A 27,922-nucleotide genomic window follows, 5' to 3' on the forward strand; every position below is an offset into this window, starting at 1 on the left:
GTAGTTCACACGTGCCACCGGCTCAAGTGAAGACTAGAGTTTCTTTATTGACGCTTTTCCCCCATGTTACAACTTCACTGTGGTAATAAACGTGACAATTCTGATAGAAACTGAGTGTAAAACATGTAGTCAGCTCGTATGAAATTATTTAAAATCTTGGAGTTTGTTCACAGTAACAGTGTGATATACAGATGGCAGTAATTAAAAAAAAAAATTTAAATCACAGTTGATCTTCTACATGTATTAAAAACTGGGGCTGGATTACTATATTAATACCTTAAAGTGGAGACATAGCAGTGACACTGATAATTATACACGCACACACGGAAAGGCATTTGTGAGGCTTTTCCGGGACTCTTAACGACATTCCTCTTTCACAGTCTTAAAGAAGGAATTGAGGGAGAGCTGTCTGCCGCTGCTGTTCGCTGCACCGAGTTTGTGCTTTTTAGAGATCTGTGGCTTCTTGTTCTCCATTATTCCTGAGTCCTTTTGCCTTCTGCCATCCTAAGACGAGCAGAGAAAAATAACACAGGTGACAGATGTTAGGGAAGGAGTGCCTAACATCTGTGCAGTTTAGTAAACCATATAGAGGGGCTTACCTTGGTGTTTTTTTCCTTCAGACTGTCCACAGAATCGTAAAGCTTCACAATCTGCAGGAGAGTTAATATGCTGATGCTTCACACACACACTACACAAACACAATTTGTTTCTGAAACTCAAGATAAAGGTTAAAGGTTTAAGCAGGGGCTTAAAAAAACAAAACAAAACCCACACACAAACCTTTTTCAGTCCTGTGGACACAGCAGCTTCCTGCAGAGCAGATCTAGTGAGCCACTGTGTGTTTTCAGTGTGCGTATGTGTGTCACTCTCCTTTAAACACACACTGTAAACCACATAAGTCTGGTGGATGTGGGAGAAGATGTGGACCACCTGCACACAGTCAACCAGCACAGTACATCTCCAGATACTGCTTATTTCATATTAAAGGTAGATGATAGATATCAAGCTTACCTCTCCCACATACTGGAGGAGGCTTTCAGTTAAATGGACTCCCAGTATTCTGCTGATTTCATCACAGAGCGCCCTCTTCTGGTTCTTCTCAGAGTTTTCCTCCTCCAGCAGAAGACTTGGAAACTCCCACAAGCCTGCCAACAAACCTGAAAATACGCACAGCGTCGATTCATGCAGCCCACCCCCACAGATGTCCTGTTTGCCTGTTGTTCTTGATGGATTTCTATGTCAAGCTGCACAATGACTGAGACGTCAGACCAGGATTATAATCTGCCTCCAGACCAGTGAGTCACTCCTAACATTAACAGTTTTCTCAGTGATTCAAGTAGTCTGATTCAGTCTCATTATCAGGCTAGAGTTGTGCACATTCTGAAGCCAACACTTGACCAGCACAAGCTGATGCGGAAATCACTGCTAACCTTTGTTTGGTCTCTGTATGAGCAAGAAATTTTCTTCATCCTTATCTCCAGGCCTCGTCACCACACAGGTGAGAGTTCGCTCTACTCGGGGTGGCTTCTTCGGTGGCTTTCTGGGGAAGTTCTGAACACCCAGCTCATCATCCCAGGGCTCCGAGGGACACAGAGGACACGTTCCACTGTTCACTTCACAAACAAAAAAATACTTTTAATTTCAGGACTACACATCTGAGAGGTCTGAAGGAAAGGAGAGAAGAGGAGGAAGGAGGCTTACTGCAGTCTTCTATGTCAGGCAGCTCTGAAGTCTTCCTCCCCAGCTTCCCCAAAAGCTTCTTAGAGTTTTGCTCTTGTCGAACATGAACCTGTGCATGCATGCCATTAAGTAATCTGTTATTATTGCTTTCTTCTGTGTTTGCATTAATCATTCCTTAATGGCAGTGAAATCATACCTACCTTGCGATAAGAGTGGCAGTGAGACTGTACGGGACACTGGCTGCACAACGGCCCTTTCGGGGTGCAGACCCGTGCTCCCAGCTCCATCATGGCTTGGTTAAAGTCTCCAGGTCTCTCAGGATCCACCAGCATATTGGCTAGATTCCTGAAACACAACAGGAATGAAAAAAATTCTAAAGCTTTCAATTCTTATATCCTCACAATTATTTTTGGTCTGGAGGTGTTTCTCACCAGAGCGCCTCTGTTACTGCAGGACTTGTGCTGTCTGCCCCAATGGCCCTCAGGCGACACAGCACCCGAGTGACATTGCCATCCACGGCTCCAGTAACCTAGATAAAAGCGATTAAGTGATTAATAAGAGAGCACAGATACCGAAGAGTTTGTTCTGCTGCAGATATCCGTGTCTCATCACCCACCAGCCCCTGTGCAATGGAGCCTATAGCTGCAGCAGTGTAGCGTCCAACTCCTGGCAGCTGTTTGAGCAGGGTGTCAACTGTCTGAGGCATCTGTCCCTTCAGCTCTGACGCCACCTAAAGCAAAACAAAGAATATGATAAACCTACTAGGCAAAATTAATAAAAAAATCTAAACCCATACCTGATTTAAAATTTTCAAGACCAGCCTTTCAAGGTTGTCTCTTTGCACACACCTGGAACATTTCCAGCATGGCTGCTTTTTTTTTTTTTTTGTTTACTGCCTGAAAGTCACGTTATGACCACTTGCAATCATCTGCATCTGAACTCAAACTTCTGCAGAGGCCAGGCTGCATCAACCTGACCCAACAGTCACGTTGAGGAAAGTTGCTGTTGAAATATAGGTCTCTGGCTACAACCCAACAAAGAGCTCCAGGAGCATACGATTTGTCACCAATTCATCCATCACGGTCAGACGGTCAACGTCCTGAGGCATCCGAGGGAGCACATTTGATGCAAACCACCTGAACTGTGGTGTGCGCCATAATGTGTCAGCAAACAGCAAATTCAGGAGCTATTTTTATTTTTATGTCAGATCAAACACTCAGTCAAGTCCACCCTACTCACTGAATTCAGTGCAACTTCCCTTCCTGCTGGCCACACACACAGTTTGGAGGAAATCCAGCACATATCACAGATGCACAAGTGCAAGTGGTCATAACAGGGTTTCCAGGGAGCAGGTCGAAAACTAGCTGTAAATTAGCTGAATTTAAATCATGTACAGTTTTATTTTTTTAATGGAAAGAGCCACAGTACTTTATGATCACACCTTATATTTTATGATAAATTAGGGCCACACTTTGAGTGAGCAGAAGAAGAACACAGCAGACGGGAGACTTCTATGCAAAAATGTTTGATAAAGGGTAAACACAATCACAAAGAGCAGCACAGACCTTCTGCGCTCCTTCATGCAGTCTTCTTCCACGGGAGTAGTACCCAAGGCCCGCCCATAGCTGATTCACCTCCTGCCGATCAACAAAATCAGTAAATTCAAATTGAAAAGAACATGATTTTAAAATTACTGTATGTGTATATGCTGCTTTAAGACTTTAAGTCACCTCTAGAGTGGCAGCTGCAAGATCCTGCACCGTGGGCCACCTCTGGAGCATAAAAAATGGAGAGTTTATGTTACACGCGGTCACTGAAACTGAAAGAACTCCAGTGTCCTAAAAGCCTACAAGATGCACACCTTCATCCACCTGTTGTAGTAGTCTTTTACTGTGGCAACTTGAGTCTGCTGCAGCATGATTTCTGAAACCCAGACTGAAAAAGCACACACACTTAGAAGTTTAAGCCGCAGTTATTTGTCAAGATTCCACTTTTCTCACCTGCGTATGTCCTGATGTTGATGTCTGACTCTGTCACAGCCTGTAGAAAGAAAACAAAGCCAGAACACTAGAATTTGCCTCTGACAAAAAACAAACAAATAACTATAAATATGACAGAATCCACTAAAACACTGATTTTATTGCACCAAGAACTTTGAAACAAACTTGCTTTTTTAAATCATATGTAATCACAGTTATTTCTATTCTGATGTGTTTGTCTATAGCAAAGAAAAAGGTGTATTAACAATGAAACAGAAGCAGTAGAATAAATTTTCTTTTTACCAGAGTCCTCCATTGCAGCTCTCGCTTCTCCTTGTTGTACCAGTTTAGGAGCTGAGAGCGAAACTGGACAACATCGGCAGGATCAGGGAAAGTGTGGTATGGAGATGGCGTGGAAGCATCTGTGCTTTCCTCTGGAAGGCCAAAAACACAATTCTCACTCAAACTAAACAAATCCCACTAAAATCATATTTGTCTATTATGCTGTATATATGCTATAAGTTTATATTTTTTGCTATAAAGCTGCTTTCTTAGACAATGAATGGTTTGAAACAAGTCATCACATATTTTCATATCATTTCTTGCAGGGGTGTGAGTTTGAACCTAACACATGAGCCTGCAGGATAAGGTTTGGCAGCGCAGGATGCATCCCTACTGCTGTAAACTCTGAAGCTGCAAAAAAAAACATTAAATTAACACCTCAGCAGTTAAATTGGGGGGGTTAAATGTATGTACCCGAAAGCGATGTGTGTACTTTCAAGTATGCAATGAAAGTTGAAATGTGAATCTCTACAGGATGCCAAGATAAGAAGTAACAGCAGCATGGTGGCTACCTTGTTTCACTGCTGCCTTTGACTTCTTCCGCTTCGGTAATGCGGTTTCTACCACCTCCCCTCCGGCTCTCTTTCCTTTATGCATCGCTGAACGTAACCTGCTCATAATCAGAACCAATGCGGTGCAATTTATTCTGTTTCTCTCCGCACAGCAGAACCGGACATGTTTACCTCACGAATCTACTTCTGACTCCCGCCACGGTAAGGGCTAACGGACTCTGCTCATCCAATCAGCTGTTAGGAAATTAGATACGTACGTCGAACGTCAACTCCGGTGGGAGGGTCAAAATAAGGGCTCGTCTCTGCACGTACCGTCGCTATTTTTTTTAACCGTGCATTTAAAGATTTTTGTTTTAAATTCAGAATAAAAAAAATATGTATATTTATGTACAGTACGGTGCCAAAGTCTTTAGCCACCCTTCATTTTTTTAATATTTTGCTAAAAAAAAAAAAAAAAAAAGAAGTATAAGGCAAGAACAGAGTCTGAATAACTGAAGAGCTTGAAAGTCAATATTTGGTTTGACCGCCTTTATTCTTCCACACTGCCCGAACTCTCTTAGGCAGCTTTCTTCTAATTTCTTTAAGCAGTTTTCAGGAATAGTTCTCCAGGCTTGTTAAAGGACATTGAAAGCTATTCTTTGGATGTTGGCTGCTGTTTGTTCTGTTCTCTGTCAAGATGATCCTCTAGGCTCTGAACCCGAATTCAATCTATGAGTGATAGTGTCCTATTGTGTGTGTGTGTTTTTTAAAATCCAGGTATGCTTTTCAAGCACTGAAAGTGTGTTTGGAATGACTCTCATGCTGAAAAATTAAGCTGCTGTAAAGCAGATGCTTTCCAGATGGTACTGCATGGTGGATTAAAATTTGATGGTACTTTTCTATGTTCATAATTTCGTCAATCTTGACGAGCTCTCCAACACCACTGGTGAACTGCAGCCCCAAAACTATGCCAGAGCCTCCATCGTTAGAGCTGTTTCTTACTATTTGTGGACTATTCACACGTATAGGGCCTTCAAGCTGCAGGTTCAGTCTCAATATATAATATTTGAGGAGAATTTAAATGGTCTGTTTCCTTTTGTAGCCAGCCAGTCCTCCTGATGAGCTTAGTAAAGCATTTATATGGTTAATTCCATGTACACATTTCAATAAATCGCTGCACCTATTTCCCATTTTTTCTAGCAATAGCTATAGATATGGCTCAAGACTTTTGCACAGTATATTTTTTGTTTATTTCTTAAGACAACAAATGAAAAATAGCAGAACAGGATAGGAGTTTTTTTTTTTTTTTTTCTACGAACATACAAACACTGTATTGATACAAAATTTTCCCATAATTTTATTTTTCTGCATTTGTGAAACCATTTTCTATTCTGGTCATCCGTCCAACACGTTACCATTCAAAACTGAAAAAGAAAGATTGACAAGAAAAAAAAAAAACATGATTATTCTCACGTCGGACAGGAAATATAGAAAAATAAAAAGTCGTTAGATAAAACAGGTAAAATCATTACCGTGTGGCATGTTAACCTGGTTTGACAGCATTTCTGCTTCTGTTTCATCCATTTTTGTGTAAACAGTTTCAGCTTTGTTCTGTAGAAAGATTGTGATTATATATGTTGCTACTGACTTGGAGCAATGCACCTTTAACTTAAGGCGATCGCTTACCTTGAACGCTGCAAACAGTGAAACGCCCATCACTCTCTCCACGTGGTCCTCAACAGCTGGGGAAGACATGACAAAGTGCTGCACAGAGATGAAAGCAGACATTAAGAGCTGATATTCATACGTCTGAATTTATGTTTCCCTCTGGGATCAACAAAGTATTCTGATTCTGATGTTTCTGTCTGCAGATGCAAAACAGAAATAAACTGGAAACAGAGACAAACCAAACACATATTTACAAACAGCCCCGCATGAAGAAAAGCAGCCTTTGTTTCTGCTTAATTACAAGGATGGCACTTTCTGTTTTCAATTTAACACAAGAGGAAAACAATAGGCTTTACTGGAACACAATAATTGCACATTACTGCTTACGCATTTGTCGTTGTTACAAACTGTGGATTGGAAATTTCTTTTAAGGTCACCTTTGCAAAGTCTCAAAGTAGAAAGCTGAAGCCCTTCAGTGTTTTTATTTTTTTATTTGTACCAAATAGTTGTGTAAAAATCATTATCATCATCATCATTGGCCTATTTTTAAAAAGACACACACATTTGTACCTCTAAGGCCAGACTGGCTTGTATTTGGGCGTCAGCGTGTTCTCTGTTGCCCATAGCGTGCAGAAGATGCTGGACCACTCCAAGAGAGAGAAGCTCATGAGACAGCTCTTGATCTTCCTCAGCCAACAGCCTTTAACAAATATTAAACATCATTAAAATGCACCTTAAGTCACAGGTCTCTGTTGATTATTGTGTAAACAGGCAAACGCAATAGGTTTAGATATTATGGTCTGGGTATATACAGTGCTCAAAAATATTAAGGGGACATCAACACAGTATAAACGCAAAGTCAGTTCAGGGATATCAGTCTGTCCAGTTAGGAAGTATAAACCGCTGTGAATCTGTTTCACCTGCTCTGATGCCAAAGAAAGTGGCAACAGGTACACCCCACTGGAGAGGAAACAAGACAACTCCCCCCAAAAGGAAATGGTTTTGCAGGTGATGATTAGACTATTGCTTTCTCCTTATCCCTCAGACAGATTTTTCTCTAGTTTTATTTTTAGTTCTCTAGTCTTAGTTTTATCTGCTCCCCTCCCCAGTGACGTGTTTAGCGTCATGTTCTCCTTAATTTGCTGGCTGTCTGAGTTGCTTTTATAGATAACTGGGAAACTTTCTGGGGGAAACCTGGTCTTTTTAGCATCCTCAACTGCGCCAATAAGTAAAAAACTGTTAAATGTGGATTATTAAACATTACGACTCTGTCTTCTAAGTCTCTGTTAGTAAATGATCTAATAATTGATCAACATATTGATTTATTCTGCCTTACAGAGACCTGGTTACAGCAGGATGAATAGTTTATGTTAGTTTAAATGAATCAGCACTCCTGAGTCACACAAACTGTCAGAATGCTCAAAGCAGGAGGAGTAGCAGCTTATTAATCAACTAAAGATCCAGACAGAGTTTTAATTCATTTGAAAGCCTGACTCTCTGGCTTGTACACACTAATTGAAAAACTCAAAAAACAGTTTTATTCATTGTTCATTGTTCAAAATGTAAATGAGCCCACCCACCACTTTAATCCCACTCTGGCTCTTGTTCTGACACATGGCATAGAAACTGAACATTAAACAGTATTCCCTAAAAAAACTTATTTGTCTGATCACTTCTTAAAAACATTTATATTTACAATAATGGATTACACAGCATTGGGGAATACATTTCATTACAGTAGATGTCTTTCTGAAAGTGCTGTAACTAAGTGCAAGGATGAAATCACTCCACTGTTATCTTCAACGCCAACACAATGTTGAACAGCTGCCTAAACTCTACACCCCCAGAGACAGATTATCTTGTTAATGCTGTTACATCCTCACTGCCTAAGACTCTGGATTTGAAACAGAAAGCCTCAAATCAGAAGTGCTTGACTCCCTGGAATAATTCACAAACACGCACCTTAAAGCAGATAACCCGTAAGCTGGAGAGGAAATGGCATCTCACTAATTTAGATTTTCATTTAGCCTGGAAAAAGTTTGTCACGCTATAAACAAAAAGCCCTCCGTAAAGTTAGGACATCATACTATTCATCACTGATTGAAGAAAATAAGAACAACCCCAGTTTTTTTTTTTCTTCACTTTGTGTTATACTGTGATGGCTGAGTGTTCCCTTCATTATTATTTATTTATTTGTTTTTTGGATGAGGCTATGTGGAATCCATACCGTATAGTTTTAGCTGCAGCAGCTTGTTGTACAAATGCAGTGAGAGATCCAGTCATCTCAATCAGCTCAGCTTCTGACAGGATTGTACAGGTCAATAAAACGTGACGACAGTGATTATGTGACAAATTAGGGCTCGTTCACCAAATGATTGCACATTAACTGACGGGTTGTGCAACTGGCACCAACTCAAAAATAAGAAGGTTGCTTTGATCGGTCTAAAGATAGAGCTGTGTCTACGCTTGCTAAGTTTTGAGAAAAAAAAAAACAGCACACCTCCAAACTATAATGTCACCTTTGCTGATCTGATGCTGCTGCATTTCTTCTTTACCAGGCCTCAGTAGAGCCACCAACCCAGTGAGCAGAGCAGACTTCACATCACAACACTTCAGGTGTAAGATTAGTTTAATAGCTGTCACAGATATAAAGAAAGAGACGATCAAAGGCTGATTATTCATCAACAGCCACAATGGCTAGTGAAGTGACCTGTCATTTCAGCAAATACAAAAAAATTCAAAAGAAATTTTTTCTTCATTCAGGCATGAATGAAGAAAAAAAAAAAAAGCTTAAATTTAGGCTCCTCAACTTACCTTCATCCTGGACCTCCAGGTGTAGGGATCTGAGCGCGCTAAGCAGAGGCTCTACGATGCTATGATGAGCTGTTTTCAGTTTCAACTGCAAGAGAGAAAAAAAATGTAAAAATAAAAATCAGTTCTCCAAGACTTGTGTGAAAGACACAGTTTGAGGGCAGTAATACAGTATATATACACTATATTGCCAAAAGTATTCGCTCATCTGCCTTCACGTGCTTATGAACTTGAGTGACATCCCATTCTTAATCTATAGGGTTTAATATGATGTCGGCCCACCCTTTGCAGCCTTCTGGGAAGGCTTTCCACAAGGTTTAAGAGTGCGTTTATGGGAATTTATGATCATTTTTCCAGAAGCACATTTGTGAGATCAGACACTGACGCTGGATGAGAAGGCCTAGCTCGCAGTCTCTGCTCTAATTCATCACCAAAGGTGTTCTATCAAGTTGACGTCAGGACTCTGTGCAGGTCAGTCATTCCCAGTCTTTGTTAATATACCACTAATAGTTGAATAGTGGAATATTTAGTAGTGAGTAAATATCACGACTGGCTTTGTTGCACGGGTTGCATCATATCATGGTATTGCACCGGAATTCACTGAGCTCCTGAGAGCGACCCATTCTTCTACCAGTGTTGGCTGAAAAAGACTGCATGCCTAGGTGCTTGGCTTTATATGCTTGGGGCCATGGAAGAGATTGGAACACCTGAATTCAAAGATTTGGATAGGTGAGTGAATGCTTATGGCAATATAGTGTAGCTTTGTGCAAACTCTGTGGGTGTCTGGCTTCACCTGTACAATGCGTAAGGTGTGCAGGACCAGCTGCTGGGATTTAGGTGAGCTACATGTCATGACGGCAATCAGACATTTATAGACTTGGTACTGATATTTGGGGTTTCCTTGAGACAGGGACTCCAAGAGGACTGATGCTACCTCTTTGGTTTCATCTCTGTTTGACAGAGCCAGGCAGTCTGCTATTACTTTTACACCTGCAAGCAAAGCAAATGTAGCATTACTGAAAAAAGAAACACTGTAGTGTTTTAAAATGGGCTTTGAAAACATCTAAAATAAATTGATATATTCTATTGACAAATTTAAAATTTACCATGACTTTCACAGACAATTTCTTTGTACTTGCGACCTGCGTTTGAGACAGTGAGTAGAAGACGGAGGGCTTCAGCCTTGTCATCCTCTCTGCTCTGAGACTGGCTCAAAATGTCCAACAGAGTGAGAACTCCTCCATCCTCCAGGAACTCCATCAGGTACTGATCACTGATCACAACAGAAACGTGGGTCATTGAAAAAAAACATTTGCTGGCTTATAGATATTTTATGGATTATAGCAGCATTTTAGCTCACTCACTGACTAGAAGCAGACAGGAAAATCCCGATTGCTTTCAGCTGAAGTCCCAGGAATGTCCCAAACATGTATCTGAAATATTAGTAAAGGACTGCATAGCTGATTTTGCTGTATTCCAAGCGCAGGAAAAAAATTTTGAAGATGCATCTATCATTTACTGTAGCCTCTTTATCCTTCCCCCCATCCACAGGTGTTTTTGAGCTGTAGATACAAGTAATATATTCAAAATGAATAGTTACCCCAAGCCATAGCTATAGAAAGGATACGTGAGCCGCATCCATGTGGTGAGTCGAGCCAGGAAGAGACTGGCGACCTGTGCAAACTCTAGCTCCAGCTCATAAAACGTCTTCCCTGTGTTTTGAGTCACAAAGCTGCTCGCGATGCGGTTGCGGACCCTCATGTCACCGCGGTCCCATTCCCGAAGAAAGCTGAGGACTTTGCCGATGTTAGCTTGTCCTTCTTGTGTTGACATAGTTTTGTTGCTTAAGTTACTGATATTAAGCAATAGTGAAGAACAAGACGTTAACAAGCAGAGCCAAAATCCTGACTCTTATTTGCCAGAGACGTAGAATGAATTCCTAGATTCAGAGGTTTGGGTTTGGTATCTTTCTCCTTGTGACTGCCCTTTTCACTTCCGCTAATTCACGGTTTCTTAGCAACGCTCAAACAATCTGGCGCTATGAACCCTGGTGTGTGTGTGTGTGTGTGTGTGTGTGTGTGTGTGTGTGTGTGTGTGTGTGTGTGTGTGTGTGTGGGTGGGTGGGTGGGGTCTATCTGTAGAAAAATTTGAAATAGGTGCAGCGATGTACTGAAATATGTGTAAAAATACATGGAGTTAACCATATAAGTGCTTTACTAAATGGAGGGGGATTGGCTGACCACAAATGAAAACAAATAATTAAAAATATACAGACGTAGACAAAATTGTTGGTGCAGTTCTGTTAAAGAAAGGAAACCCCACAATGGCCACTCAAAAAACTTGAAACTGAGACTCAAATTAATTTCCTTCAGGGACCTTTTAAACTAAGGGCTGTCCTGAAATTAGCATCACAGGTGTCTTCTAACTTGTAATAAGTCAGTCTGCCAATTTCAAGGGTGAAAGGTCGCTGTGCTGTTTTGTATCATGGTGTGTACCACACTGAACATGGACCACAGAAAGCTAAGGAGAGAGTTGTCTCAGGAAATGAGAAAGACAATTATGACAGGCATGTTCAAATTAAAAACAGTAAAACTCATCTCCAAGCAGCTTGATGTTCCTGTGACTACACTTGCACATATTATTCAGAAGTTTAAGGTCCACGGGAATTTAGCCAACCTCCCTGGACGTGGCCGCAAGAGGAAAATTGATGATAAATTGAAGAGACGGATGATACAGATAATATGAACTATATGATATAGATAGAGGGTTTAAAATATATAAATTTAACCCTACTTTCTGTTTTTGCTATTTTCACTCCTCAGTGTACTTGTGGCATGTGGCACATATGTGGCAATGTACCAAAGTTTAGTGGCATCGTACCAAAAGTGTGGAAAATAATAGCTTGGGCGTGGTTACCACGTACAGTCTGGGAAAGTGGCCGCAGGTGTCGCCAATAGATTCTTCTTTAGAGTGCCTTTCTTCAGTTCAAGGACTGACAGACCTGATCACAGACCGCTCTTTCTTAATTTGGAGTGTTGGTAAGTCCTCTCCTGGTTTTAGTCAGAAAGGTTTATGATTGGTGATTTGAGAGCAAGGACAATTTGTTATTACTGTACACAGTTTCAGTCATCAATTGAATGTGATGACAACAATGTCCTCACAATATTTCTGCAACTCTTAAAATTCTGCTGCAAAAATTATAAAGAGCTATGAGCACAAACTTCATTATTATGCTGAAGTGTGAAGACACATGAGCAAATGATCTCTAATGTCATGAAACCAGAATGAGAACTCACTGCACTTCTGCTTTCCTTCTTCTCCCCAGTTTAGTGCCATTAAAATGAGTGGAAATGCTTTGTTATTCTATATTCTTCTGCTGAGTGTCACTTTGTCCAGTGGTGAGTAAAATAAATTTCCCATTAAGCTCAATTCACTATTAATCGTACTATCAGATGAGTTAAACAGAAACTTTGCACCATGAAGTGTAGTTACTGGAACACACCTATTATACATGTGCATGCATGTTCTTGATTAAGTTGTGGCTTGTTACTAAAGTTACACAACTCCTATACACTGGCATGTTTGCAGACATTAACCACCCACAACTGACCACAGTTTAAGGAATATTTTATGAATTTATCATGTTGCAACAAATAAATAATTAATTATTGCTGCCATTGAGAGGATTCTCAGTATCTTGTTACCAGTCAAATTACTAATATGGCAACCAATAATAAACCCAAATAAATCAGACCCCATTGATGGGCTCTAGCAATATGATATACACTATGTTACCAAAGTATTCACTCACCCATCCAAATCTTTGAATTCAGGTGTTCCAATCACTTCCACGGCCACAGGTGTATAAAATCAAACACCCAGGCATGCAGACCGCTTCCACAAACATTTGTGAAAGAATGGGTCGCTCTCAGCTCAGTGAATTGCAGTGTGGTACCGTGATAGGATGCTACCTGTGCAACAAGTCCTGACGTAAAATTTCCTCATTACTAAATATTCCACAGTCAGTGGTTAGTGGTATTACAACGAAGTGGAAGCGATGGGGAATGACAGCAACTCAGCCATGAAGTGACTGGCCACTTAAAATGCCAAGCCTTACATCACCAAGCGCAATGCAAAGCATCGGATGCAGTGGTGTAAAACACGCTGCCACTGGACTAAACGTGTTCTCTGGAGTGACAAATCACGCTTCTCAATCTGGCAATCCGATGGACAAGTCTGGGTTTGGAGGTTGCCAGGAGAACGGTACTTGTCTGACTGCATTGTGCCAAGTTTGGTGGAGGGTGATTATGGTGTAGGGTTGTTTTTCAGGAGTTGGGCTTGGTTTCACATAAGTTTCAAGTGATTCCATTATTTTGAGATTAATAATAGCAGCAATAGTAGTAATCTAAGTTCTAATAATTATGCTAGTTTTATATGGTGCATCAGCAATAATAAATCAGGAATAAAATACTATGAAATCTGTCTTAAAATCCATCATTACGTATGGGATAAATCAAGCAATATTATTGTTTGTGACCAGAATTTATAAGGCAAACTTTTAACTAATGGCATCATATTACACAGAAAAGTTTTTCTTTTTTTGCTGATTTATGTTTGTCCATAATTTTCACTTCCACCCTGTCACAACAACTTATCTCTACACCAAATTACTTTACTGTAGAGATGTTTGGCCATATTACTGTGTATTTCTGACACCTGTTACAGATGTTAGTGCTGCACACTCTCACATGGTAGGATGGACCAATGCTGATATGTAACTATAATAATCAAAAATTAAATTAACAAAAAGTTGAATTAGTAGCTGAGCTTGCAACATATGTTTTATTGGAAGTCTAATATATCCTTTATGCTATGAAATATACATAAAGCTTTGAACAAAAATCCTAAAATTTCAAGGGCACTCTGAACAGTTTCTATGGACTTAATCTTTCTCCATAAATCCTGACTAAATCAGTTATATTGCATTTTTCCTTTAGGTCATGAAGAAGGTTACATTAGGCTGGCTGGTGGCCAAGACTACGCTGAGGGCCGTGTGGAGATCTTTCATGATGGAGTTTGGGGGACAGTATGTGATGATAGCTGGGACATGAATGATGCTAATGTAGCGTGTCGACAGCTCCATTTCCCTGGTGCAGCAGAAGCTCCTGGATCAGCTCGTTTTGGCAATGGTAATAAAACAAATGACACTCGTCTTACATGCTGCAGTTTAAATGGTTATATTGTAATTCTGTGATTTTTGTTTTCGTTTTAGGGGTTGGTAACATCTGGATGGATGATTTAGGCTGCAGTGGGACAGAGTTTAACCTTCTCCAGTGTACATTTCCTGGATGGGGGGTCCATAACTGCGGTCATGGTGAAGATGCTGGTGTTAGATGTGAAAAAGGTGAGGCAATCAGCATAAGGCAAGATATTTGCAACCTCCACTTAGAAATAACATTCAGAAAGCTGTTTCTCTTAGCAGTATGCTGAAACAGGCTTATTCGCTGCATGTACATTGATCTCTATCAGGGTCGGAGCCTAACAACAGGGATCTCAGCCGTGAGTACATGTTGGACCACAATGCAAGCCTCTCTCAGCAGTTGGGAGAGCTATTTGGCAGCGGACAAGACTGTGATGTGAAAATTTCAGTGATGGTGGATAACAACATTTTGGAGACCATCTGCGCTCACAGGCTCATCCTTTCTCTGAATTCAAACCTCAAAGCTTTGTATCCAGACCTCAGCCACCTGCGCATTGATGTGTCTTCTGATTGCAGCCAACATGCCAACATATTTGTCAGGTAAAGAAACATTTGTTTGCAGACCCGTGACTCCCCAAAAATGACTTTTCTTCACTGGTTTGCTGTCTTAATGTTTCCTCCGAGTCCAAAATAACTCAACTTTTCCAATCAAATGTTTGCATTTCAGATACTTCTACACAAGGAAGATTAAAATCACCTTAGCTTCCTCCCATTGCATTCTCAAAATGGCTTCTAACTGGGGTCTGACAGAATATCATAACGAGGCTGCAAACATTTTCAGACTGTTTCTCCCAGAGGATCCCACTTTCCAGAGTCAGAAATCTTTTTATAACTATGCAGTTCACAAAGGTGATGAGGCACTGCAAGAACTATGTCTTCGTTACCTGGCGTGGAACTGCGAGGCGCTGATCAACTCCCCGACCTGGACAAGCCTTCCATTTGATCTCGTCAAATCACTCCTTCCTCGCTCAGACCTTGTGGTGCGTAATGAAACGGTCATCTTGAGTGGACTGGAGCGGTGGGCAGAAGCTCAAGGAAATGCAACTATGTTTGAGATACTACTGAAGTTCATCCGCTTCCCAATGATACCAACTGAGGACTTATACAAACTTGATAGTTCACAGTACTATGCAAGCAAATTAGAGGGGTTTCAGTTCAATGCTCTTCCTGTCAGGATATTGCTCAGTGACCTGACAGATAATATCTACACTACCAGGATTTACACTGGCAGACCATGGAGCTTTACCTTCAGCAGTCAGGAGATCAGAGCTTACGAGGATTCTGGTGTCTTCATTTTTCAAGGCCAGCGCATTAATAGCCTGGCATCTGATTTCCAAACACCTGTTCATAACAGTGCATATTTTGCATTTCAAAGCATGCGCTGGAAAATAAGAGTCTATATCCGTGAAGAAGATTGCACAAAGCAAAGTGTCACTTGCCCTTCTTTGCCAGCAATCAGCTTGCAGATTCAAGAAAAGAATATCCCCAGTGAGATGGAGGGTCGTATTCTTTACAGCAATAAGCTTGTGCTTATGTGTGAAGGCAGGCATGTGTTCCACGTTGGTGAATTCAGTGCTGTGGATAGTGATAGCCCTATGGTTGTTCCCAGCATCTCAGAACAAGTCTACCCATGCCACTCAAACCTGTCCTCCTACCAGGTAGTGGTACGGCCTCGGTACTCAACAAATTAGAGTTGATACCCTTAGAAAGTGTTAGCAAAGAAGGGTGTGAATCAAGGGAAGAACTGCACACGCAGTGGCATGATACTTTCTGCTTTCTCATCCTTAAATAACAAAGAAGCGCCACTTTGTGATTGCAGCTACATACACAAAGAAAATAAGCACAAATGAAGGTAGCTCCTAGAACACAAAAAAACTGTTTTATGTAAGTTATCCAAACATGACCAAGCTTGTCCTACAGTTACATGAGTGCTATGGAATGCATTACTGTGGATTGTTTGGGCCAAAAGTGTTAATGATGCTTGCCTGGGTTTACATTCTTTTTGCATTTTTATCTGATGTTAAGCAAATTGAAAAAAAAAAAAAGTCTAATCTACTGTCGTAATCTGCTTTGTGTTCTTCAGAATATCGTGCTATATCAGTTTGTGGCAATGTTTATTTCTTGTATTGTGCATTGTATGTGTAATCAGCATACATTTCAGAGTATTTACCCATGATTCACTGAAAATGCTCTGATCGTCAGGAGAAATTTACTGCAGTCTTTGTCTGTCCATCCTAATACAAAGACAGTAGAATTAATTTAATTAATGAGAACATCAGCTTCACAATGTCAGTAAGCGTCTCTCCAGAAGTCATTTTGTGTCATTGTCAGAGAGAAAGAAATTACTGTGTACTAATAGAGAGAGTTAACAATTAGCAATGCCTGTTAAAGTTCCCAGTATGACCAGCATCTCATAGCATGTTTAAAAAGCAGTGATTTAAGAAATACTTAGTTAAAAAAAAAAAAAAAAATTCTTTTACACGTAAGTTAAAAGTGAGTTTAAGTTACTGGAGAATTAATGTATTATTGGTTAAATGTACTCCATTATCAACTTTTAAAGCAAAATTATTCATGTAGTAGAACTACTCTATTTAATGTGACATATTTTTATGTCATTAGATCATCAAGTTATTTCAGCAAATTTTAACATACTGTATGGAGGCTGGGAGAAGCACTCATACCAAACGGGCTGCTGTCTACCAAAACCACATCATGATGTGCTGCTGTTAGTTTCTGTTAAGTTTTTTAATTCCTTAAAGACTTTTCACCTTTGAGGTACACAATAAATCCTCCTGGGTCCTGTGTTAAAATCCATTGTAAACACAATGGATTTGGAGAAACTATTTTGTAGTTCTGGGCACACATCCTGCCAAGCTGTTTGGCAGTTTTGTTTCTATTTGATTGTGAAACAACACTTAATTCAATAAATCACATTTTTAAAAAAAACAATAAATAAATAAACACAAATAAAAATTAATAAATATTTTTTGCTATAAAGTAATTTTCATTTTTTTTCAGTGAGGTGCCTCATACGTAGGTGCACACCAGGGTTATTATAGTTAACGAAAAGGAACGAAATAACGAAAATGGAGATTGAAAAAACATTGTCGTTAACTGAAATAAATAAAAACTATAATTAAAAGGAAAAGACGATAACTAACTAAAACTGAGTTGTGAGTTTACAAAACTAACTAAAAAGTAACTAAAAGTAACTGAAATTATCCATAAACTGACTTTCATTTTCTTGTTTGTCATTTTTTTTTAAAGCCTTATGGCTTGATGTGAAATCATTTTTTCCGCTCTCTGAGTTTAAGCTGGGCGCGTCATCAGGCAGCGGTGTGCGTGCGTGCGCATGTGTGTGCGTGCGTGCGCGCGCGCGCGCTCACCGCGCTGGTCCTTAAAGTAATGGCAGCGGACTACCGAGAAAGCAGCAGAGCCCAACTTGGGTCATATGCACCTATTACCTTGACAGCCTTCTTCCCACACCCTTTTTGGGGGGTAGCTGTAGCTCGGGAGGTAGACCAGGTCATCTGCTAATTGGAAGGTTGAATCTGGGCTGCATGCCAAAGTATCATTGGGCAAGATATTGAACCCCAAGTTTCTCTCTGATGCAAGCATTGGAGCATGAATGTGCGTGAATGTTAGACAATTTAAAAAAAAAAAACCACTTAGCTTAGTTACATATGGTAGTGCTAGTGTGAATGGCTTAATTAATCGTGTTGTATAAGCACTTTGAGTGCTCAGTGTAGAATGAAGAACAAATGAATGAAGAACAAAGGTTGCACATGCTGTGTCCTGTTCGTGTTCTGCGTGCTTATTTGGACAGAGCTAAGAGTTTCTGAAATAGTAACCAACCTTTCACTTCGTGGGCAGGCCCTCGCACGGGCAGGCCTATCACTAAGCAACGGCTCTCAAACTGGTTTGTTGAGGCAAATTATGGTTTAGGTATTTTATGCATTTGTAGGCATTGCAGCTCAAATCATTCAGCATTCACACTGCATTTTCTGCAGGAAATGCTTTTTCTAGTGATTTCGTGAATTTCTTCCCAAATAAAAGTTTAACCATTAGAGAAAAACTTATTCATAACCATCACAACAATCAGCTGCTCTCAGCACTGCTGGTATTTGTTTAAACTCTCTCTCCAGTTGATCCTTCGGAGTAAACTTCAATAGTTACTTCCTCCAAACCATCAACATGTCTATTGGCTGTGCACCACAGGCTTTTAAAGTGGCAGCAATTAAACTATTACTTAAAAAGTCATCACTTGACCCAGCTGTCTGAGCTAATTATAGGCCAATTTTGAACCTTCCTCTCCTCTCAAAAATCATTGAAACTGATCATCTGCAGAGGAATGGTTTGTTTGAAGAGTTCCAGTCAGGTTTCATCATTCACTGCAGTACAGAAACAGTATTAGTGAAGGTTACAGACAATCTTTTCATGGCCTCTGACACGGTAAACAGCACTGCTCCTTGGAGAAGCAGCTGCTGCAAATAATTCAGCCTTTGCACCCAAATAGGAAATGTCAATTGTTTTATTGATATTTGAATTTAACACTTTAATTTCTTGCTCATTGTTTTTTTAATGCTTTGTTTTGGTCCAATTCAATTTTATTTATTGAGCCCCAAATCACATCAAGAATTATGTTTATTGATGTGATTACTATTGTTTTGACTGTTGGGTTTTCTGTGTAATTGTTGTTGGGTCTTTACCTTAGAATCAAAAGCTTTATCCTGTGAGAACCTACAATACACAGAAAACCCAGTAGTCATTACAACCCCCTATAAGCAAGCACTTGGCGACAGTGGGAAGGAAAAACTCCCTTTTTACAGGAAGAAACCTTCGGCAGAACCAGGCTCAGGGAGGGGCGGTCATCTGCCGCGACCCGTTGGGGCTAGTTGTTAGTTCTTTGTTTATTCTTTGGTGGTAGAGAAATTTATGGGATCCTTCAGGATCTTTTAAATAGCTGGAGAAATCTCTTCCACAAAGATCTCGTCTTTTTTTTTGTCTGAGCATCCTCCTTCTCTAAGTGACTGACATGGCTCGTTAACACAGCTATAAATTTGTCTTTCTCTTCCATATTCTTGTCAATGGACTCATTTAATGATCTTAGAGCTGCCTGGATGGAGGCTCTTTCCTGGAGCCATTGTGATCTTTCATTTTTGAGGTCTTCCTGGGCCTTCATTGCTGCTTCTCTCATCATTGAGGTTATTTTGTTGTGCTCAGCCAGGAGACGTGACGTGTCCTCCTCCCTCTGATGTTTTTCCTCCTCAATTTTCTTTTGGACCTGGGCCAGCTCATCTTTAAGAGTCTTATTTTCATTAGTCTGTTGTGCCAACAGCTTCTCTGTGTTAATTTTTTGTTCTTTTTGACTTTTGACAGCTGCTTCCAGTTGTTCAGTTATCAGTGAACCACCGGTGTAGATCCTGTCTTTTTCAATAACTTCATGATGAAGAGCTGCCTTTATTTTTTCAGTCTTCTTTTCCCCAGCTTTAAGCATTGCTTTGAACTGCTCTGCTTCTTGGAGCAAGACAGTCTTTTCTGCATCTAGCTGTGCTGTCTGTCCTTCATTTTTGCCCAAGATTTTTTCTCCCACTAAGTCAGAGGTCCCGGCAACAAAAGATGTGGATGGCTGTGGTTCTGTAGCCGAGACAAACTGGGGTGTGGGACCTGCAACAGCAACAGAGGATGTGGATGGCTGTTGTTCTGTAGGCAAGACAGGCTGGGGTCTGGGTCGTGCGGCAGCGTAGGCTCTGGGATCCCAGTCTATCCGGAATCTGGGAGCCCAGGGTATCTGGGGTCTGGGACCCCAGGTTATTCGGGAATCCAGACCCCAGGGTCTGGGTCCTGTGGCACCAAAGGGTTTGGGTCCTGCGGCATCAAGGGGTCTGGGACCTGCGGCACCCTGTGGCCTGTGTCCTGCCCCAGCCTGGGGTCTGGGTCCTGCGGCACCCTGGGGTCTGGGACCTGTGGCACCAAAGGGTTTAGGTCCTGCGGCATCAAGGGGTCTGGGACCTGCGGCACCCTGTGGCCTGTGTCCTGCCCCAGCCTGGGGTCTGTGTCCTGCCCCAACCCGGGGTCTGGGTCCTGCCCCAACCTGGGGTCTGGGACCTGTGGCAGCTTGGAATTTCCTCTCTTTGGGAGGCATTTTCCGCTTGGTCTTAACAGGCTCTGGCTGGCAGAATATTTCAAATAGTTCAGGGATCACTGCAAGCTGTGAGCTCTTATTCACACCCTGCTGGGTGTGCATCAGGGGTAACCCAAATGCAAAGCGAGTTACTGATTTGTCTTTTGATTTTCTGGATTTTTTGGTCATGTCTTCCTTCTGGCTGTTGTTCTCAGACTTCTCTTTCTTCAGCAGAGGGACGTCTGAAACTAGAACCTTCAAAGAATTCATGTCACCTGCTTCCAGTGTGACCACGTCACCTGTGCCCTTTGTGACTTTGCTGTACTCAGCTGGTTTCTGGACCTCCTTTTGGCCTTCAATCATCAGGTCTTCGTTTATTGAATGATTGTTATCTGGAGTAACAGGTCTGTTTTCAGTGTTACTTACTTTGTTGCAGTTTGTTCCACTTTCCTCCATGAAAAACGATTTGTGTTCTTGTTTCAGTTTGGCTTCACTGATGTTGTCTGCAGACTGACTTGCTGAGAACTAAATGCAGATACACAGATTCTTTGATGCTTTGATATGTCAGAATCCTTTGATCTGTAGACATCAGGAAGAAGCCCAGAGATTAAGGCAGCTGGCTAATAATCTAAAGGTTGTTAGTTTGTATCCAACTTAAATGCTAATGTTCTCATAGAATTTTCTGATATTAGATCAAAGGCTGTTCTAGAATGGAATGACTACACTATGTTTCCATGACAACAATGTAAACATGTTTTTCCTCCACCATAGAATCCAATAGTTGTAGTTCTGTAGCTTTCAGACAGTCTTTTGTACATTCTTTATGAGTTTGTGTTTTTTTGTGTTTTTGTGTGTTTTTTATAGAGCTTCTTCTAATGGCCACGCCCAAAAGCTTTCTGCAGACTGACACACTGACTAGACAAACTGAAGCAGAATAAAACATCTTCTGATGATGCTGCCAGCGTGTTTTCTGTACTTGCATCTTGCTGCACTCTACCTGGGCATCTTTAAATCCTGCCACACAGTGTTTTAGACATTCTTCATCTTTTTGTTCTGACACACAAACATTATTTGAATTAAGAATTAAACAAGTTAGTTTTTATGATGGCTTCCATAATCTCAGGCTCTCTGTGTGACTCGATGTGTGGCTTGTTAGTCTACACTTTTACTGCCACATACAAACAAATAAGCACACAAATACAAAGATTACATCAATACATGAACTCATGCCCACAACAAATATTTTGTTTATAGGGACGAGTACTTCCTTTTCTACTATAACTTCCAGTTCCTGCTTCCCTCGTGATACACACACTCTGGGTTGATGCCAGTCACCATTTACATTAACTCTACTAGTTGGACATTAAATGGAAGTGGTGTTTTTATAATATTGATGGCTTTAAGGACAGAGGTGCTGGCTTTAGTCAAGCTGATGCCATAGAAACATCACTGTCTGTCTGGACAGCCACAGCAAATGTGTTGTTAGTCCTGCCGTGACAAGATGAAATGTTAAGGGTGTTCAGCTCAGCAATCAGAAATCAGCTTCAAAAACCAAACTCAGGATTCAGCATGTTTAAGTTTATTTATTTTTTTTTATATATATATTTGCAAAAAGGATAATGAAACAGCACACACACACAAACTCAGCATGACAGTGACAGTCCTTGTGCATTTACAGCTACTTTTCGCTACTTTGTCAGTTAGAGAATAACAGTCAGGAATAATAATCAAAGCATCAATATAAGGACTCACAAATGTCAGCAGATTCCTGGAGGGAGACTGCTGAACCTATCGGAATGGATGTGAGGGAATGAAGACAGTGAAAAAACAGGGACAAATATGTTTGCAGCCAAAAAACTGAGCACAAAGAGCGAGGACCAAAAAACAAAAAAACACACACACACGACCACAAGGTAGAAGCAGCATCAGGTGGTGATAACATCAGGATGCAACTGTATTTGAGCTTTGACTGCTTCAGAGAGTTTGTTTTTGTCAAACACCACGTGTAGGTGTTGTTAATCTGCTGCATTGACGCTGAAGTTTATTGTAGAATTTATTGAGTCATTACACACAACACAGAAAAAAGGAAAACACAATGATCAGATCATAAAGTCTTTAGAGATCATCTTTACTGTTCACAAAAATCCTTTTTCAAAACAAAACTCCTGTTTAGCAATTGTAGTACATACACAATATATATATATATATATATATATATATATATATATATATATATAACCTCAATGACCAGGGCTCCTTGTACTGTGTTGTGGCCCTAGTCGGGATTACCGAGCTATATTTGCGTGCTCGCTGGAATATATCACATACTGGCTTATAGTGTCAAGGTGAGTGTCTTTGAACAGACTCGGGTGTATCTTCCTCAGATGTCGTCTGTTCCTCCTGAGTGTCCTACCTGCCGGCGTCTGCACGGTGTAGGAGCGTGGTTCATCTCTTTGTTGGATGACAACCGCAGGCTCCCAACCTCGACGTGTCTGCATGTGTACAGTGTCTCCTGAGGTCAGCACAGGAAGTGGCTTTGCATGTTGGTCATAGTGGTGCTTTTGGCGACACTGCAGATCCCGTACTTTGTCGTACACATGCTGTGGTGTAGACTGTTTCAGCACGTCACTGGAGCAAGGAAGTGTGCTTCGCAGGACCCTTCCATCGACATTTGTGCAGGTGACATGTTCAATCCTGTCACCGGCGTGTTTCTTAAAGACAACAAAACTAGGTGTGGGTCATTGCCGGTCTGTATTGCCTTTTTCAGGGCGTGTTTTACAGTCTTTATTGACCTTTCAGCCATTCCATTTGAAGAGGGAAAACCTGGGCTGGAGTGTATGAGCTTGATCTCCCATGAAGCTACAAATGATTTCATTTCATAGCTGGCAAACGGGACATGATCGCTCACTAGCTCTCTGGGAATCCCATGCCTTGCAAAAACAGACTTCATTTTCTGAATCACTGTGTAAGCAGTTGTATCAGGCAAATTGAGCACTTCTGGATATTTGGTCAGATAATCAACTAGCAGGAGATATGATTGACCATTTAGCTGAAAAATGTCTGCTCCAACTTTCATTCACAGTAGTTCTGGAATCTCATGAGGGATGAGTGGTTCTCGCTGATGTTTGGGTTGTAACTGCTGACACTGTGCACACTTCTCAATCATTGTCTCTATATCTCGTGCCATACCAGGCCAATAAAGGACTTTTCTTGCTCTGGCTTTTGTGCGCTGCACCCCTTGGTGTGCAAGATGTAGCTTTTCTAAAATCACTTTCCTGAAGCTCTGGGGTATGACAATTTTCTCTCCCATCATGACAATGCCATTCTGGATGCTGATGATGTTTCGCATTGGCCAGTAGCAGTGTAGTGACCGGTCAAGACTACGCTTCTTCATAGGCCAGCCTTTCATATGTCTTTCACACACAGCCTGTAACTCGCTATCTGTGGCAGTTGCTTCTTTCAATCCCCTCAGTGTTTCTTCACTCAGAGCATCTGCAGGCTGTATGGCATACACAACTCTCTCATCACAGGGGTTCTCATCAACATGTTCATTATCTCTTCCCACTGTGGCACGTGACAGAGTGTCGGCAATGTGCATGTCTTTGCCTGGCGTGTATGTAACATGTAGGTCATATCTTTGCAACTGTAGCAGCATTCCTTGCAATCTTGCTGGGGCTTTGTTCAGCGGCTTGCGCATGATGACTTCAAGTGGCTTGTGATCAGATTGCACACACACTGGCCTACCATATACATATTGGTGGAATCTCTTGGCGGCAAACACAATGGAGAGCAACTCTTTTTCTATTTGTGCGTACCGCTTCTCAGTATCTGTGAGCGCACGAGAAGCATAGCATACCGGATGCCCTTCCTGTAGCAGACAGGCTCCCAGTCCATCTTTTGAGGAATCTGCTTGTAGTGCTTACTGTCTACCATTCACACACATTCATACTCCAAAGGTTGCATCAGAGAGCAACTTGGGGTTTAGGATCTTGCCCAAGGTTGCGAGGCAAACCACTTGGCTGTCACTTGGTGTTGGCTCTCACTGCGGTATTGTATCACTTCCTGTTCCTGTTTCGGAGCACAGTGTTTTGCTGTCTGTTAGCTGTTATATCTGTATAACTCAATTTATCTGGATAATAACATATTTTAGTGTAATCTTCACCTACTTTAAATAGCATACTCTTTGCTGAATCACCTGTATTCACATTACTCACTTTATTTGTTTTTAGAAATTCGCTAGCTTAGCTCAGCTAGTAGCTTAGCCCTTAGCCGACTCACTACCAGCATGGCTTCTTCTCCTGTCTCTCCTGCACTTTCCTGCTCTGGGTGTCACATGTTTAGTTACTCCTCGGCCTCCTTTAGCAGTAACGGTACTTGTAATAAATGTAGTCTGTTTGTAGCTCTGGAGGCCAGGCTTTCTGAACTGGAGACTCGGCTCCGCACCCTGGAAAATCCTACATCTAGCCAGGCCCCTGTAGCGGGTGCGGACCATGGTAGCTTAGCCGCCGTTAGCTCCCCCCCAGCAGATCCCGAGCATCAGGGAAAACAGGCCGGCTGGGTGACGGTGAGGAGGAAGCGTAGTCCTAAGCACAAGCCCCGGGTACACCACCAACCTGTTCACGTCTCTAACCGTTTTTCTCCACTCGGCGACACACCCGCCGAGGAACAAACTCTGGTTATTGGTGACTCTGTTTTGAGAAACGTGAAGCTAGAGACACCGGCGACCATAGTCAAATGTCTTCCAGGGGCCAGAGCAGGCGACATTCATGGAAATTTGAAACTGCTGGCTAAGGCTAATCGTAGATTTGGTAAGATCGTTATTCACGTCGGCAGTAATGACACCCGGTTACGCCAATCGGAGGTCACTAAAATTAATATTGACTCGGTGTGTAACTTTGCAAAAACAATGTCGGACTCTGTAGTTTTCTCTGGGCCCCTCCCCAATCAGACCAGGAGCGACATGTTTAGCCGCATGTTCTCCTTGAATCGCTGGCTGTCTGAGTGGTGTCCAAAAAATGACGTGGGCTTCATAGATAACTGGCAAAGTTTCTGGGGAAAACCTGGTCTTGTTAGGAGAGACGGCATCCATCCCACTTTGGATGGAGCAGCTCTCATTTCTAGAAATCTGGCCAAATTTATTAACCCTCCTAAAACCTGACTACCCAGGGTTGAGACCAGGAAGCAGAGTTGCAGTCTTACACGCCTCTCTGCAGCTTCTCTCCTCCTGCCATCCCCCCAAAACCCCATCCCCATAGAGTCGGTGCCTGCTCCCAGACCACCAAAAACCAAAGCTAAAATCAGCAAAAAGCTATTTAAGCATAAAAATTCAAAAACAATAAATAATACAGCTTCATCAACTGCACCAAAAAATAAAACAATTAAATGTGGATTGTTAAACATTAGGTCTCTCTCTTCCAAGTCCCTATTAGTAAATGATTTAATAATTGATCAACGTATTGATTTATTCTGCCTTACAGAAACCTGGTTACAGCAGGATGAATATGTTAGTTTAAATGAATCAACACCCCCGAGTCACAGTAACTGTCAGAATGCTCGAAGCACAGGTCGAGGAGGAGGATTAGCTGCAATCTTCAATTCCAGCTTATTAATTAATCAAAGACCCAGACAAAGTTTTCATTCTTTTGAAAGCCTGACTCTTAGTCTTGTCCATCCTAATTGGGAAAATCAAAAAGCTGTTTTATTTGTTATTATCTATCGTCCACCTGGTCCCTACTCAGAGTTTCTGTCTGATTTCTCAGACTTTTTATCTGAATTAGTGCTCAGTTCAGATAAAATAATTATAGTGGGTGATTTTAACATCCATGTAGATGCTGAGAATGACAGCCTCAACACTGCATTTAATCTATTGTTAGATTCAATTGGCTTCTCTCAAAATGTAAAGGAGCCCACCCACCACTTTAATCATACTCTGGATCTTGTCCTAACATATGGCATAGAAACCTAACAGTATTCCCTGAAAGCCCCCTCCTGTCTGATCATTTCTTAGTAACATTTACATTTACTTTAATGGATTACACAGTAGTGGGGAATAAGTTTTATTACAGTAGAAGTCTTTCTGAAAGTGCTGTAACTAAGTTTAAGGATCTAATTCCTTCATTGTTATGCTCTTCAGTGCCATGTGCCAACACAGTGCAGAGCAGCTACCTAAACTCTGCTCCCAGTGAGGTCGATTATCTCGTCAATAGTTTTACATCCTCACTGCGTATAACTTTGGCTCCTCTGAAAAGGAAAGCTTCAAATCAGAAGTGCCTGACTCCGTGGTATAATTCACAAACGCACAGCTTAAAGCAGATAACCCGAAAGCTGGAGAGGGAATGGCGTCTCACTAAATTAGAAGATGCTCATTTAGCCTGGAAAAGAGTTTGTTGCTCTATAAAAAAGCCCTCCGTAAAGCTAGGACATCTTACTATTCATCATTAATTGAAGAAAATAAGAACAACCCCAGGTTTCTTTTCAGCACTGTAGCCAGGCTGACAAAGAGTCAGAGCTCTGTAGAGCCGAGTATTCCTTTCACGTTAACTAGTAGTGACTTCATGGATTTCTTTACAAATAAAATTTTAGACATTCGAGAAAAAATTATTCATAACCATCTCAAAGATTATTCTTCATGTTCGGCTGCTTTCAGCACTGCTGGTATTTGTTTAGACTCTTTTGCTCCAGTTGATCTTTCAGAGTTAACTTCAATAGTTACTTCCTCCAAACCAGCAACATGTTTGTTAGATCCCATTCCTACTAGACTGTTCAAAGAAGTCTTTCCAATTATTGATGCTTCAATCTTAAAAATGATCAATCAATCTTTATTAGTTGGCTATGTACCACAGACCTTCAAGGTGGCTGTAATTAAACCTCTGCTTAAAAAGCCATCACTTGACCCAGTTGTCTTAGCTAATTATAGGCCAATCTCCAACCTTCCTTTTCTCTCAAAGATTCTTGAAAGAGTAGTTGTAAAACAGCTAACTGATCATCTGCAGAGGAACGGTTTATTTGAAGAGTTTCAGTCAGGTTTCAGAATTCATCACAGTACAGAAACAGCATTAGTGAAGGTTACAAATGATCTTCTTAGAGCCTCTGACAGTGGACTCATCTCTGTTCTTGTCCTGTTGGACCTCAGTGCAGCTTTTGATACTGTTGACCATAACATTTTATTACAGAGATTAGAGCTTGCTATAGGTATTAAAGGTACTGCACTGCAGTGGTTTGAATCATATTTATCTCATAGACTCCAATTTGTTCATGTAAATGGGGAGTCTTCTTCACACACTAAGGTTAATTATGGAGTTCCACAGGGTTCTGTGCTAGGACCAATTTTATTTACATTATACATGCTTCCCTTAGGCATTATTATTAGAAAGCACTGCATCAATTTTCATTGTTATGCAGATGATACTCAGCTTTACCTATCAATGAAGCCAGATGACACACATCAATTAGTTAAACTGCAGGAATGTCTTAAAGATATTAAGGCCTGGATGACCTCTAATTTCCTGCTTCTAAATTCAGATAAAACTGAAATTCTTGTTCTCGGCCCCACAAATCTTAGAAACAT

At 41.1% G+C, this 27,922-nt stretch overlaps 3 protein-coding genes across 9 annotated transcripts; 1 reads left to right on the top strand and 2 right to left on the bottom strand.

Moving 5' to 3' along the window:
• Positions 1–55: 55 nt before the first annotated feature.
• Positions 56–4,721, bottom strand: mutyh (mutY DNA glycosylase). Of its 2 annotated transcripts, XM_030727620.1 has the most exons (16): positions 4,514–4,721; positions 4,284–4,352; positions 3,963–4,093; positions 3,681–3,720; positions 3,542–3,615; positions 3,411–3,452; positions 3,246–3,317; positions 2,297–2,410; positions 2,112–2,209; positions 1,881–2,025; positions 1,702–1,789; positions 1,431–1,613; positions 1,012–1,157; positions 781–930; positions 600–650; positions 56–504 (listed from the first exon to the last, which is right to left on the bottom strand). In XM_030727620.1, the coding sequence occupies exons 1-16, from the start codon at positions 4,617–4,619 to the stop codon at positions 358–360; spliced, it is 1,656 nt and encodes a 551-aa protein (XP_030583480.1). In that variant the 5' UTR covers positions 4,620–4,721; the 3' UTR covers positions 56–357. The 2 variants fall into 2 exon arrangements, with proteins under 2 accessions (XP_030583480.1, XP_030583481.1); XM_030727621.1 differs by lacking the exon at positions 4,284–4,352 and having other exon boundaries at positions 4,514–4,715.
• A 1,079-nt stretch (positions 4,722–5,800) lies between these two features.
• armh1 (armadillo like helical domain containing 1) lies at positions 5,801–10,966 on the bottom strand. 6 transcript variants are annotated; one of them, XM_030727623.1, is made up of 11 exons: positions 10,599–10,966; positions 10,336–10,404; positions 10,078–10,244; positions 9,765–9,961; positions 8,975–9,059; positions 8,680–8,796; positions 8,388–8,460; positions 6,731–6,860; positions 6,179–6,256; positions 6,025–6,103; positions 5,801–5,916 (listed from the first exon to the last, which is right to left on the bottom strand). In XM_030727623.1, exons 1-11 carry the CDS (start codon positions 10,802–10,804, stop codon positions 5,888–5,890), a joined length of 1,230 nt encoding a protein of 409 aa, XP_030583483.1. In that variant the 5' UTR covers positions 10,805–10,966; the 3' UTR covers positions 5,801–5,887. The 6 variants fall into 6 exon arrangements, 4 of the variants coding, with proteins under 4 accessions (XP_030583483.1, XP_030583484.1, XP_030583482.1 ...); XM_030727624.1 differs by having other exon boundaries at positions 10,114–10,244; positions 10,572–10,966; XM_030727622.1 differs by having other exon boundaries at positions 10,572–10,966.
• A 979-nt stretch (positions 10,967–11,945) lies between these two features.
• Positions 11,946–16,609, top strand: LOC115779502 (galectin-3-binding protein A-like). The gene is made up of 6 exons (XM_030728200.1): positions 11,946–12,009; positions 12,297–12,369; positions 13,969–14,160; positions 14,244–14,375; positions 14,501–14,771; positions 14,899–16,609. The coding sequence occupies exons 2-6, from the start codon at positions 12,312–12,314 to the stop codon at positions 15,920–15,922; spliced, it is 1,677 nt and encodes a 558-aa protein (XP_030584060.1). The 5' UTR covers positions 11,946–12,009; positions 12,297–12,311; the 3' UTR covers positions 15,923–16,609.
• Positions 16,610–27,922: the final 11,313 nt, after the last annotated feature.

This window comes from Archocentrus centrarchus, chromosome 4 (genome assembly GCF_007364275.1).
Source record: "Archocentrus centrarchus isolate MPI-CPG fArcCen1 chromosome 4, fArcCen1, whole genome shotgun sequence".
In the NCBI taxonomy this organism is placed as follows: domain Eukaryota; kingdom Metazoa; phylum Chordata; class Actinopteri; order Cichliformes; family Cichlidae; genus Archocentrus; species Archocentrus centrarchus.

Bases quoted from the DNA above. Each gene is read 5' to 3' on its own strand.
- LOC115779502 (XM_030728200.1), top strand. From the start codon at position 12,312: ATGAGTGGAAATGCTTTGTTATTCTATATTCTTCTGCTGAGTGTCACT. The intron at 12,370-13,968 runs GTGAGTAAAATA...TTTTTCCTTTAG, and splicing joins GAGTGTCACTTTGTCCAGTG to GTCATGAAGAAGGTTACATT. The intron at 14,376-14,500 runs GTGAGGCAATCA...GATCTCTATCAG, and splicing joins TGGTGTTAGATGTGAAAAAG to GGTCGGAGCCTAACAACAGG.
- armh1 (XM_030727622.1), bottom strand. From the start codon at position 10,804: ATGTCAACACAAGAAGGACAAGCTAACATCGGCAAAGTCCTCAGCTTT. The intron at 10,405-10,571 runs GTAACTATTCAT...CTAATATTTCAG, and splicing joins TTCTATAGCTATGGCTTGGG to ATACATGTTTGGGACATTCC. The intron at 6,104-6,178 runs GTAAGCGATCGC...ATCTTTCTACAG, and splicing joins CACTGTTTGCAGCGTTCAAG to AACAAAGCTGAAACTGTTTA.
- mutyh (XM_030727620.1), bottom strand. From the start codon at position 4,619: ATGAGCAGGTTACGTTCAGCGATGCATAAAGGAAAGAGAGCCGGAGGG. The intron at 3,453-3,541 runs GTGTGCATCTTG...TTTATGCTCCAG, and splicing joins ACTACAACAGGTGGATGAAG to AGGTGGCCCACGGTGCAGGA. The intron at 1,614-1,701 runs GTAAGCCTCCTT...TTGTTTGTGAAG, and splicing joins GCCTGACATAGAAGACTGCA to TGAACAGTGGAACGTGTCCT.